At 32.1% G+C, this 15,029-nt stretch overlaps 1 protein-coding gene across 3 annotated transcripts in view; it reads left to right on the top strand.

Moving 5' to 3' along the window:
- The window catches only part of LOC126891952 (E3 ubiquitin-protein ligase RNF19A), a 507,192-nt gene that overhangs the window by 403,709 nt on the left and 88,454 nt on the right, over positions 1-15,029 (top strand). For all 3 annotated transcript variants that reach the window (XM_050661302.1, XM_050661301.1, XM_050661303.1), the window contains one exon: positions 921-1,191. In XM_050661302.1, coding sequence (XP_050517259.1) covers positions 921-1,191 — 271 coding nt within the window. The remainder of the gene's footprint in view (positions 1-920; positions 1,192-15,029) is intronic.

Below are 15,029 nucleotides of genomic sequence, written 5' to 3'. Positions count from 1 at the left end.
AAACTCAACATATTATTCTACCATAAAATTAACATAAAAAAATAAACAAGTAGGAAAAAGAACAGATTTTGAAAACTATTGTTTATATTTTAATTCTTCCATTTTCAATAATATAATTTTTTTTTCTTTAAAATAATATATAAAAAAATATACAAGTAGAATGACTTTTCAAGTAGTTAATCAATTACGCAATACGTAGCAACACTCTTCCATGTTTAAATGCACGCACACTGTAATCTGTAATATATAGGTACTAAACCAACGTTACCAATCTTCAAAATGGTTACAATACTGATATGCACAGCGTGCCCGCGCGCCGTCTCTAGACTCTAGACCCGTCGCTCCTTCAAAATTTTCAGAGCTAATCCCGAGCGATAGCGAGGTTTCTCCTGCGTACCGTTACCAGTGCCAGTATTGGTAACAGCATATGATAACGTGCCATGGATTCACATATCTCGCCAATATTTTCGTGCGTCTAGTTGGCTATTTACTGAATTAGGTACTATTAACAAGTATTTCTGTTGGTAAAAAATATAAATGGAATTATTTCGTAGTAGTCATAAAATATTTATTTGCAAGATTTGTGACTGTTACCAATGGTAACAGTGGTTACATGGACGCTTCGCCACTGGTGACCCCTGCAATAGACTATAGACTAAACGAAACTAACCCCTTGATACTCGATGGCACGCTTCATCGGAACGATCGAATGACAACTTACTGGAGGCACATGGAAAAAACAGACAAAGTCATGTCTACGCAAAAGAACAAGAACGACAAATTAAGCAAAATAGACATTGTGTCAAAAACTTGACGACAGACGTCTTCAATCACAAACTTGTTATTGTCAAAATAATACCTTATAAACATCGTTAAACATTAGATAAGGATTAGTTTTTAATTAAACGTTATTGTTTCAGATCGGCATCATCTTCCAGCAGCATAGAACCTCTTCAACCCGTTAACAGACTGAGAGTTTCCCCGCATGAGTCACATCTTCGTATGTGCTCTCGTTGTTCCAGTCTACTAACGTTAGCATCGAGTTCTCGTTACTCATTGAATTCTTCGACGGGGGGTTTCGTACCTGTACCTGCTGGTGAACCGCCGACGCTGTGCAAGCTCTGTCTGACGGATGTGCCTTCGCAGGACGTTATGCGCATTGAGCAGTGTGAGTGTGCCTTTTGCTTAGAGGTAAGTTCACTTTTGTAGAAATTGAGCTACTGCTCTCCTTTTAACCAAGTTGTTCAATATTTTACATGCAAAAGTAATCTTTATTTTTTACTGTATTGAACCCATCAATTACAATCCTTAATTTTAAACTATTCCTTAAGGCCATCGGTACATAATTTGCAAATATTTTTTTATCGGCTATCCCTACCTTTTCTGTCTTTACACGGCAAATTACGTGTATACTGTAGCGTACTGATAGATCCGCGGGCCCTGGTTCCAGTTGGGATGCCGGCTCCCCGCCCAATAAAAACACACATTAGTATATCAAAAGTTTTTAATAAACATTAAATATAAATCATTATATATTTATAAAAACTCAAACTAATTTAAAACAGTAAATTAATATTAATACTATCGTTTTTCATACTGACATGACTGATCACTTTACTATAGCTGTTTTCATAAATAATGAAACTCAAAAATTTTCTACATCTAAATCTCCAGTCATAATTAAAAACCTATCGTGTATCGTAAAACTAAAACAGCTTTTAAGAAATGAACAAAATAGATTCTCAAATTGCATAATATATTATTAATCTATGATACATTTATAAATAAGTTAGATATACAAACACCTAGGGAGATAAAAAGCTTAAAAAAATAGCAAAAATAAAACCTTGGATAACGGTGGGGTTGATATATTTAATCAAAGGACGAGATTTTCTTAAAAAGAAATTAATAAAGTAATTTTCGCCAACATTTAAGGGAATAGGCGCAAATTTCGGCTCCAATGCATTTCAAAAGCATTATTTTTTTTGAATCCTGAGAAAACTAATAAGTATTTTTAAAAGATTTAAATGCAGAATAAAAGATTAGGTTATTACCGAGGGCTGAAAGTCCCTGAAAACTTCTTTTAATTTTAAATGTCTCATTCAAAAAAATTTTTTATTTATCCCAAGGGACTTTCGGCCACACACACACATGCTCGTATCAACCCCAGCCCCGGGGGACATGTGTGTTCCAATGGAAAAGTGGAACCCACATGTCCGAAGATCAAACCGGTCACACCCCGTAATGGAGTGGTACCTATCTGACCCCCAAGCTATATTTCCACCCCTCCCCATCGAAGGACATACCGAATGGGGAGGCGTTGATCTTAATGTTACTTTGTTTGCCCTGGGTAATGGGACATCCTTTGTATTACTTCATGTGGTTAAGCCACCTGGTTTTAGGGGTAGCTAGAAGAGCTTTTCTCCCTATTAATGACTAAGTTAATTTTTTACTTTACTTTGGACTTGTGACTTTCGGCCCTCGGTAATAATGTTGTCGTTCATTCAGCGTTAAAATTTTTCAAAAATATTAACTAGTTTTTTCAGGATTTCGAAAAAAAGGGACACACATGTTTACATTTGTGCGTCAAAGGGACGCACAAGAACATTTCTCCAATGTTCCTTTTCTTCTAAATATTTTTTCCATTAATGTTACAATTTGTCCTGCTGTACAAATATGCTCAGCAGATCGCTCATGTCGAATAACTGTCCTATTGATATTTTCCCAATCATTATCACCGGAAGTTAGAAGAACAATTTTCGTATAAAACAGTTTACAAACGTAACAATAAACACGGCTGCATTTAGGACTGTACACTAACCACTTGCGAAGAATTTTCCCCATTAGCTTTCGTTTTATAAAAAATCGCACTTTGCAAATGTCTGGTTTTATTATTAGATATCTAATTGTGTAACACACTCACCAATTTTATCAATATTTTGATTCGGTTGATTATTTATGAAATATTGTTGAAATTAAAGATTTAAATGTTTTGGCCAATCACCTATATCGCTAGGAAAAGAGTTACTTACATTGTTGTTTTATAGCAGATGACGGAGATATACTTGTACCAGGTGAAGTCGCTTGAAAATCAACAGTGGAGTCATCATTTTCTTTGATTGCAACTCGCCCTTCATCACATAATTTATTTTCATTATCACTTTCACTAGTCACCATAAATTGATCAGCAACAGGATGGGAGGACGAACTTCCTTTTTGCGCACTGTTGTGAAATGTAAAATATGATAATATTGCATCTTTTGGTGCATGTCGTTCTTGTTCTCTTAATTTTTGCTTTTTTCGTTTTTAAAATGAAATAATTTTAAAAATTTATTTTGTTTTGTAATAAAAATTTTCTTTTGATTATCTTTTCGGGTCCCATTAAAATGAAGGCCCGAGGAAGGGGCCTCAAGAGCCTAGTGGTAAAATAGGCCCTGATTCTTCGTTTTTATTTATAAGTATTGTACCTACACAAAAATAAAAATTTATTAAGCAATTACATTTTTTCTAGTATGTACTTGTGTAGTTCAAAATGTCCCCATAAAATTGAAAAAAAAAAACAGGACAAAATCGGGATAGAGCGGGCCCCTGCGGGGTCCGGGCCATGGTTCCGCGGAACCCGCGGAACCATGCTCAGTACGCCACTGCGTGTATACCCTATTCCACGAATATACGACTGTGTTGGATTATCTCGACAACGAATATTTTATTGTGCAAAATATGAAGAACAAAAATAAATTGCAAATTACATTGCTGTTTATTGCAATAATTATTAGAGCCATTTACTTTCGTACTTCTTGTGTTGCACACTGAAATATTGGTTGTCGCGATAATCCAAAAGAGTCGTATATTCCTGAAATGAACCATAGTAAAATTTTCACTGGTATGGATATGTAAACATTACTACTTAACAATGTCATCATTAACTTTAAAGAGATGGCTTCTGAATGTTCTTGGATAACTGTTACTTGTATAATTGCAAATTATTAATTCAGGTAATAAATATGATAATTGTTTTACTAATTATGTATTCAGTGATTGTAATAATTTATATACTGTACATCAAAAACTAATACTCAATCTAGAAAAGAGGAAAAGTGTTAACGGTGATTTTTTAATAATATATTGTTACTATGGAACGCTTACAATTTTGAACATCTTTAACAACAAAATACTTGGAACACAGAATATATCCTGGCCAATTCTCTGCTTGGATCGTCCACAAATAACAAACAATTAACTTTTTATTAAGTTCACGTCTTAAATCAATGATTTATCAAATACACTATCAATATTATTTAATCAACAACTCAAAATATTCCCGATGCCATGTCAAATATATAAAATTGTCACTGTCTTGTCATCATATTCTATTTGATTCAGTGCGTTGTATGACAAAGATAGCGAATGTTCGATGTGGAAAATATCACCACGGTCATAGTGTCCATTTTTTTCCAATCTTGAAAAAACTAATAAATATTTTTACTTTACTTACTTACTTAATCCAGAACTCGTCTACCTTTCGGTGTGAGTTATTACGGAGTTAGGTTCTCCGTCGTTTTCTTCCACATTTCCTTCCATTTCCTTCTATCCATGGCCAATGCTTTTGTTTCCTCCCATTTTATTCCTATTTTGTCGGCCGCTTCCCTCACGTCTTCTGTCCACGTCTTTCTTGGTCTTCCTCTCTTCTTTCTTCCCATATCTCTCGCTTCATATATCTGTCTTACTATTTTTTCTTCTCCTCTTCTCAGTACATGTCCGAGCCATCTAAGTTGTCCTTGTTCGATTGTTGTTGTAACTGGGTGTATTTTCAGATTTTCTCTAAAGGTTTGATTTCTAATTTTATCTTTCCTTGTTTTTCCCTCTATTGTTCTCAAAAATCTCATTTCTGTGCTTATTAGTCTATTCTTTTGCCTTTTTGTTAATGCCCAAGATTCACAGGCACAGCCTTTTCATAGGTTACAGTGGGTTTCACAATATTTTTTACTAATCCGTTTTTATATTCATAGGTATTTCTTTCTTATTTAAAAACTTACTCTTGATATTATTCTACAGCTTACCAGTCTTTGCAATTCTTTCATTTATCTCATCTTCTAATTTTCCATCCCGGCTTATGATTACCGCCAAATACTTATATCTGTCTACCTGTTCAAGTTGCTTGCCGTCTACTTCTATATTATGTTTTCCTTTTTGTCTTCCAATTATCATTGTTTTTTATTTTGCTCTGTTTATTTTTATGTGTCTGATTTTTAGCTCTTCATACAGTATGTTTATATTTTCTTGTAATTGTTTTTCGGAGTCCCCAATGATCACCAGGTCGTCTGCGTAGCATATTTCTGTTATGTGTATCATTCTCAACTTCCAATATCCTACATTATATTTTCTCCATTTGTGTTTGCATTCTTTTATTACGTCATCTAGTCTATTTTTCACATGTAAAAGTAATCTTTATTTTTTATTGTATTAAACCCATAAATTACAATCCTTAATTTTAAACTATTCCTTAAGGCCATCGGCCATTCGCAAATATTTTTTCATCGGCTATCCCTACTGTTTCTGTGTTTACACGGCAAATTACGTGTAGTAAAATTTTCACTGGCATGGATATGTAAACATTACTACTTAACAATGTCATCATTAACTTTAAAGAGATGGCTTCTGAATGTTCTTGGATAACTGTTACTTGTATAATTGCAAATTATTAATTCAGGTAATAAATATGATAATTTTTTCACTAATTATGTATTCACTGATTGTAATAATTTATATACTGTACATAAAAAACTAATAATCAATCGAGAAAAGAGGAAAAGTGTTAAAGTGATTTTTAATAATATATTGTTACTATGGAACGCTTACAATTTTGAACATCTTTAACAACAAAATAGTTGGAGCACAGAATATATCCTGGCCAATTCTCTGCTTGGATCGTCCACAAATAACAAACAATTAACTTTTTATTAAGTTCACGTCTTAAATCAATGATTTATCAAATACACTATCAATATTATTTAATCAACAACTCAAAATATTCCCGATGTCGTGTCAAATATATAAAATTGTCACTGTCTTGTCATCATATTCTATTTGATTCAGTGCGTTGTATGACAAAGATAGCGAATGTTCGATGTGGAAAATATCACCACGGTCATGGTGTCCATTTTTTTCAAATCTTGAAAAAACTAATAAATATTTTTAAAAATTTCAAACGCAGAATGAAAGACTAAATTATTATCGAGGGCCGAAAGTCCCTTAGAATAAGTAAAGAGTTTCTTTTGAACGAGATATTTGAAATTAAAAATCGCACTACATTTTGTCTTAGTTTTTCACCCCTATAACTTATTAAAATAAACATTACAGAAGTTTTCAGGAATTTTCGGCCCTCGGCAAGAACGTAATTTTTCATTCAGCGTTTAAATTTTTTAAAAATACTTACTAGTTTTCTCAGGATTTGAAAAAAATGAATCCCATTTAAATAGCATTAGAGCCGAAACTACGTACCCATCCCCTTAAGTAATATGTAAATAAATAAAGCAATAAAATTACTGAAAATAAACATTATGTTTAATAGTTATTTATGTACCAAGTCAGTAAAGTTACTCTTTATTGAACGAGTCTAATATTATGAGCAGAGCGAGCGTAAGCGAGCGAGGCGAATAACAGACGAGTTCGATAAGGAGTCTTTACTGACGTGGTGCATACAAAATTTTATCGCCATTCATAAAAAACATTAACACTTACTTAATTACATCCTAATGAAAAAAGAGTGTGTGTACTTGGTACGCACGTAAGACGTTATACTTCTATTATTATAATTTCAACGAAATAAATACATTTTAAACAGTGTAATCGTATTTTTATTTAAATATTAAACCAATTTTAATACTTAAAATAAAATACCAAAAATTAAATATTCTTTTAAAAGTTACGTTATTGTTTATGAAGTGTAGCCTTCCGTAGCGCAGTTGCTTTTCCCTTGATGAATAGTAGAAAATCGAAATAAATATATTTGCTAACAAATTATCATTAATATCTGTCACCGTCCTATATATAATCGAATTAACTAAAACACCATTTCATAATATATTTGCATTTATACAAAACTTAAAAGATTTAAGAATTTTATTAATTTTAGATGAAATAAAAATTTCATATGACAGTGACAGTAATGACGATGACAGAATGCTTTTGCATGATGGCCGATTTCGATGTTTAATCGATAGTTGTTCAAGTAATCAATATTGAATAAGTACCTAATTACTATATAAATCTGTAAAGTTTCGATTTATGTTTTATGAATATAATTGCAAAATACTACAGAATTTCACTTTCTGACATAAATTTCATTAATAATAACGTATTTTTTGTAAAATATTTTTAATAATTAAAGTAAATACATTTTAAGTTCACTCAAATAAATGATCGATTACTGCCATCGACCGTTAACATTCAATCTCAGTTAATTTGATTAATCGCGGCAGGTAAAGTAAAATTCTTCTTTCAGTACAATAAAGTGTTACTTTACTGCCGCAAATGGCGTCAAATGAGTACAATAATAAATGACTTTAGTAACGGTTGGCGATAAATTGCTTTTATAATGAAATCTTCTATATTTGCTTTTGTGTTTTCCTATGACGATATTTTGCAGATATAGTTAATGAAGGAATACATAAGCCATAACTAATCATATCCAAAATCATATGAAAAAATTTATATGAAAAAAAAATCAGCCGTTTCGGTTAACGGAGGTTTTAGTGTATACAGATACAGTATACCCTTTATAGTCGAGGAAATCAAGCTGAAAAAATTGCAAAACCTCGCAATTTTTTCGTCCAGCATCGATTTGTATAAAAATTTGGGTTTAGGCTAATTACACCCTCTGGTTCATTTTCTATATTGAGCCGTTGTACGCTTTTGGTTTTTTAAGGGTGAAAACTACCCCTAATTGTAAAAAATTATAAAACAACATTTTAAACTTTAATATTGTCAACATTTGGATCTTATTAGTTGCATAATGATTGTTTTATGCGTTAAGATATACTATAATAATATTTCAACCCTTAAAACCAACCTTGTTGGAGCTATATATAAAAAATTTACTTATCCTAAAAGAATAATTTCGGCTTGCATCGATTTACACAAAAATTTGGGATTAGGATCATGTCACCCTGTACTTCATATTCTATATCATGCTTAAGGGCGTTGATTATTTTTAGGGATGTAAACTACCCCTTATTGTCAAAAATTATATAAAAACATTGTAAACTTTAATATGGGTAAAATTTGGTTTTGATTGGTTAAATAATGATTGTTTTATATTTTAGGATATAATATCATAATATTTCAACCCTTAAAAACCACCCTTAATAACATTACAGTTTTTATAAGTAGATATTTTAAAAGATCTATACAGAAAAAAAGTAGAATTAAAGAATTACAAAAACATTTATTTACACAAAAATACGAATTTACAAATATGTAGAAGTACAAATACAAATAGTTTTTAGTCATTTTCTAGTATACGAACCGGTTCTGTGGTAATATACATACATTGAAAATTATTATCCATAAGCGGACTATCCGAATTTTTCGAAAAAAAAAATCATTTTATAAACGTATCTCCTTCATTTTTGGCGATAAAGAGTTTTTTCAAAAATGAATTTGTAGGATTTTTAAAGAGTTATAAGACTTTGTAAACTAAATTCCGTAAGATCCCTTAGTTTTTAATAAGGGTGGGTTTAAAGGGCTCGAATAATGGGGCGTGTGCTCGTAGATAGAGGTTTTAAACAGCTATATCTCGCTAACTGTTCACTATAATGAAAATCTATGCACAAGGAAATTTTAATTATTAAAGAAGCTACAATTTAGTAGTCCATCATTTTTGTCGTATCTCCAGTATTTTCGGAGGTATTTTGAAGTAAAAGGTGAAAAATGGGAAATTCCAAAAAATTCATTTTTCTTTAAACTCCAATTTTTCTAAAATTAGGCCTTTTAATTAGGTCAAACTTCGTGGGTGTATTGATAATACAAATATAAAAGGAATTACAGAAAAGTGAAGAACAATTTTTAATTAGGAGGGTAGTTAGGGGGTTGTTTTCACTGAGTTTTTCATAGAGAAAAGCAGGTACAGACATTTTTTTGATCATAAGTCGCTTAATTTTCAGGCTAAAACTTTTTATTATTATTTTTTTAAAAAGCCAACTGTATACTTGAAAAAAGATTATTTAAGTTTTCCTCGAAAAATGCAAAGTTTTTCCGTTATTTTACTTTGAATATTTCAAATTATGCATTTGACGAAAAAAGCTAACTTTTAACATGCCGCATAGCGGTTTGTATTGGTCTTAAATATATTACTGAAAAAGAATTTGGTTTGTGTTACTGAAAGATATAATTTTGATATCTACAGTTTTTTTATTAAATGCATATTTTTCGAGGTATTCTCAAAAAACCCTCTAAAAAAGTCGATTTTTTCATCGAAAAACTGTTGCTTTCAAGCGCGAATAACTCGAAAAATATTAGTTTTACGAAGAAAATGTAAAAAACATTTTTTTCTTAGAATCACATTTTACATCGATTTACATGGTTAAAATGTAATAAAAAATTCCCGCCCCCGAGATGGGGTGGCAACCACCCCCTAGGTTTTAGCGTACAGCGGCATGATATAGAAAATGATCCTTGGACTATTCCCTACCTTCTGTGAAAATTTCAAGTAAATTCATGCTGGACGAAAAAATTGCGAGCCAAAATGCTTCATTTCCTCGACTATTAACATGTATTGGCACATTGGCATATAAGTTACGTCTAACTAACATGTCGAATCCGAATATTACGTTCTTGTTCGCCACAATTGTGTAGTTCCTGAGATATAATTAACCCCATCAAACCACACCAAGTATCAATCTCTCCCGCTCGCTCGATAATTGAATTAACTTTGCTGCTTGCTGCACGAAACTGATATACGAAACGGAATTGACTGCGTTGTTTGTTTTTCTAATCTAACCCGACATAACGAAAGCTAGTTAGCTTTTGATATTCCTTTCCCAACCTTAAAATCGTTCTAGTCAACGTGAGATGTACTACATTACGTACATCAAAAATGTAATTTTCGGTTGATTAATTAAAGTTGATAAAATTGTACATTATTCTGGTAAAATGATTAAATATTCTAAAACGAACAGACGGAACATAAAGACGACAAACTTGATCCTTCAGCTAACACCGAACCCTCTCTTAATGGCCCCCCGTGGAGTGGGGTGTTATTTCCCGTCAATTGTCGGTAAAATGAAGCAGTTTAAAGAAAATAAAAAGCTCAAACAACACCCTTCCAACACTGCAACGGAGGGATTACCACGATCAGTGCCGTGGTAATGTTGTGGTCTAACGACGTTGTGTTTTAATTTTTATCATTGTGTGAAGTAACCAATTTATGGACTAATATTTTTAACGCCAACACTGGCGGTGTACTTTGATATTTTTGGGGACATGATGGTCTGACCGATTTTATCACAAAGTAAATATTTTTTAATTTTAAAGAACTGTAGGGTGCCAACTGTGGTCTCTTTCCTTTTCACTATTATATATTTTCTTTCTCTCTTTGCCGACGTTTAACGTTGCCCATGAGATTTTTTTGCATAATCACGTTCGTGAGACACCCCAGAATAAGGTTCAAGAAGTCGCCCACGCGAAAAGTGGTCCAAATTTTTTTAACAATTTTTTTTAATCAAATTGCAAAAATCAATATTTTTGGCCCGGACATTTTTTTTAGGTTTTTTTGGACCATTCTGGACAAAAAAGGTTTGTTAAATTTTTTCTCTAAAGTTGATCGTTTTCGAGTTATAAGCAATTTAAAATTTGAAAAACGCGAAAATGGCCATTTTCAAGGCTTAATAACTCGGTTAAAAGATATTATTTGATTATTATAAAAGTCAGAAAGTGACTAAATCAAAGTTTGAAGCCCCCGCTACCTGATCCTGAAGAAATCTGTGTCATTAATTTATTACTTAGCTGTTATTTTTAATTAATAACAATGAGCGGTTAGATCGTATTGACGCGGCTGTAAATGTGAGTGCGAGTAAGATGCACAAGTGGATTGCCGGAATGGCATCTCTCTCGCACTCAGCATTTACGGCCGCCTAACACGTGCAAGGCGCTCATTATTATTACTTAAAAATAACAGCTTAGTAATAAAATAATGACAAAAATTTCTACAGGATCTTGTAGGGGGGGCTTTAAACTTTGATTTAGTCACTTCTGACTTTCATAATAATAACTTTTAACCGAGTTATTAAGCCTTGAAAATGGCCATTTTCGCGTTTTTCAAATTTTAAATTGCTTATAACTCGAAAACGAGCAACTTTAGAAAAAAAATATAACAGACCTTTTTGTCCAGAATGGTCCAAAAAACTTAAAAAAAAATTGTCCGGGCCAAAAATATTGATTTTTGCAATTTGATTAAAAAAAATTGTTAAAAAAAGTTTGGACCACTTTTCGCGTGGGCAACTTCTTGAACCTTATTCTGGGGTGCCTCACGAATGTGATTATGCAAAAAAATCTCGTGGGAATATTTTTCCCAACGAACCCGCCGTTTTCGGCTTGTCTATAAGGAAATAGTGCATGCCTACTTAAGTTGGCAATATATGGGAAACTTTATTATTATTAATTTTACGAAAAAAAAAAATATTCTTCATAAAAAGTTATATAACCTATCCATAGGTCCAACCGTCGGGTATCAAATTTAATCAATCTTATTCGAGGTATGTCAAAAAATTTGAATTTCTCTCAAGAGGAAAGTTCCTTTATATTTCACAATATCGAAAATTATTGTTATTATAAAAAGTTGTTTGGAATTAAAAACTATATTTTAATATGTATTTACATCCTATCTATCTATAAGCGAGGTTCCTACAGCCTCTGCCGCTTCTCGCATTTCGACCGCCATCTTTTCTGTCCATCCATTCGTCTTCTTTGATGGCTCTATCTCTCATGATGTGCCGTACATTTTCTTCCCAGGCAACTGAAGGCCTTCCCCTTCTTTTTTCTTTGTTGTGGTATGTAATTTAAACCTTTCTTTGGCCATCTATCTTTATTCATTCGTTTCACGTGACCATACCGCACTAGTTGTCTCGTTTCAATTCTATCTACACTTGAATATACAATATTTGTTCTCCTTCTAATATCTTCATTCCTGATGTGATCTTTTGATGATGTGAAAGTGTGTACCACACACTTTCCTTAGATAATCCATTTCTACTACTTCTATTCTTTTTCGATCTTTCTTCGTGATCTGCCAAACTACTGCCCCATAAGTCATATTAGGCTCTACCAAGGGTGACCAAGGTACGATAGATTGTCACTTTCGTTTTTTGTCTTATATCTAGACCACAGTAGAGAGCTTAGAATGTTTACCGCTTTTTTGCCCTGCTGCGTTCTGTTTTCGATGTCTCTTTTGATAGTGCCTTTTTTAGATATTATAGATGCGAGATATTTCCGAGATACATCCTTCTAATGGAAAAAAGAATTTGTAAATTTTTCTCAAATTACCGATAGCGAACATATTTTTATTGAATACAAATACTGGCATTTGATAGTGTATGGCATCAAGGTCTCCTCTATAAACTAAAATTACACCTAACAGACCAACTATATTTTAATCTAAAATCGTATCTTACTGACCGATACTTCTAAGTCAAAATTGAAGACAACTATTCAAATTACCACATCATACAATCTAGCGTACCACAGGATAGCGTTCTCGGTCCATTTCTGTATCTGATATTTACAGCCGAGGTTCCAACCAGAAATGATACCTTCTTAGCTACTTTTGCCGATGATACAGGAATCTTAGCAGACCCCTTAGCAAATCACTTAGACCCATTACAAAACTGGCTTAAGCAATGAAAAATAAATGTTAATGCCAGCAAATCAGTACAAATTACTTTTACAACAAGAAAATCTGCATGTCCTCAAGTTTCTATAAATAATACCCCTTTTCCCATCAAACCAGTTGTCAAATACTTGGGATTGAATCTGGATGAAAAACTCATATGGAAAACGCACATTAAAACTGAACGGAAACAATTAGATCTTAAACTAAAAAATATGAACTGGCTATTTAACAAAAGGTCTCAGTTATCTCTTGAAAATGAACTACTTCTGTACAAAGCTATAGTCGTACCAGTTTGGTCATACGGAATAGAACTGTGGGGCTGCAGTAAACCTTCAAATACGAAGATACTCCAAACATTCCACTCCAAAATACTCCGTATGATCAGTAAAGCTTCATGGTACGTATCCAACCAGACACTTCACAATGATCTGGACATCCCACTAATCAAGGACATAATAAAGAATCGTTCAATGAAATATAAAAAAAGCTCACCACTGACCACAACCACACCAACGAATTGATAAATAAATTTTTCACCCAACCACTTGCTGAAAGAAGACTGAAGAGAGTATAGCCTGACAACGTACCACAATAATACTACCCCAGGCTGTGGGTGAAAAAACGTGATATAATTCAGGAATTTTTGAAACCTATCAGGTGTTGTAAAGGACGATGCCAGGAATAACTTCTACTAAAATGTAACCAAAAATATTGTGCGCTTTTTTTTCTATTGCGATTTTCATTTGTTAAATTTGCAATTTTTAATGATTTTTAATTTTGCAGCTTAGGATATTGATTTTAGACAAAAACTTTTTAATAGAAAGTTGTAGTAAATTGAAAAACCTACAATTTGAGCTATGGTAAGTTTAATTTCGTTAATTGGTTATTGCAAAACAGCCCGCGAAAGGTCCAAAATGGCCGTTTTTTATTGTACGAATAATTTTTTTTATCTTTTAAAGCTTTAAAATGAAGTTCTTTCAATTCCAAACATAAAAAAATGTAAAGCCAGATTAACGAATTTGTTGCTTAGATATTATAAATTGTTTATGACAAAAGGTCAAATGTCGAAGGCTATAACTTTTTGAAAAAAAAAATCGTAGAGAGTTGGTGAAACATCCAATCTCCTTCTAAAGAGTTATATTTTCATATTCTGATGTAAATAAATGCGTAAAACATTTTTAAACCTCTAATTTTCGGGTTTGAAAATAAGGGGGCAATTTTCGTTATAAACATTTAGAGCTGAAGCGGCCCTGTGCATCCTATGAGTTTTTAACTTACAGATTATTGTTGCTGAAGATGAAACGAAGATTTATAAAAAAATAAAAAATTTCTACGACCAACTGAAGCCGAGATAATTTTTGGGTTTGAAAATAAGGGGGCAAATTTCGTTATAAACATTTAGAGCTGAAGCGACCCTGTACATCCTATGAGTTTCTAAGTTACAGATTATTGTTGCTGAAGACGAAACGAAGATTTATAAAAAAATAAAAATTTTCTACAACTAACTGAAGCCGAGATAATTGTTTTTTTTTTCTTAAATCGTAGTGCCTTTATAACAATTAATAAATTATTTTACAGTCATTGACTAAAGAAAGACTTATATTATCTTAAAATAAAAATTATTATAAAATATAATTACATTTAATTATTAAAAATTATTTTTTAAATCGGTGCTTTTGCAAGCGGCCGAATTTTGCAAATCGCCCGGCTCGCTTCAAATCCGCGCGCTCGGAAAATTTTTACGTAGCTTGTATTAAATTTTGACAGAAAACAATTTAATAATATTACCGTTATAATATACAGTCTATTTACCACTGTATTTGTTTTTCTTGATAAACTTTTATATGTGAAGTCCAAAAAGAATAGTCACTACAAGAAGAAAAAGTTTTATATTGTATATTATAGTAAGAAGTAACATTGTTATTATTATATTTATATAACAATGAAAAAATTAAAAATATAGTTATATATAAGTATGTATCATTTTTGTAATATTATTTCTTCAGAAATGAAATTTCCCATATAAAAGTTTATCAAGAAAAATAAATACAGTGGTACTAAATAGACTGTATATTATAATGGTAATGTTATTAAATTGTGTTCTGTCAAAATTTAATACAAGTTACGTAAAAATTTTCCGACG

The sequence above is a fragment of the Diabrotica virgifera genome, chromosome 9, assembly GCF_917563875.1.
Source record: "Diabrotica virgifera virgifera chromosome 9, PGI_DIABVI_V3a".
NCBI lineage: Eukaryota > Metazoa > Arthropoda > Insecta > Coleoptera > Chrysomelidae > Diabrotica > Diabrotica virgifera.
This window is presented reverse-complemented; position numbering and strand designations above follow the sequence as displayed.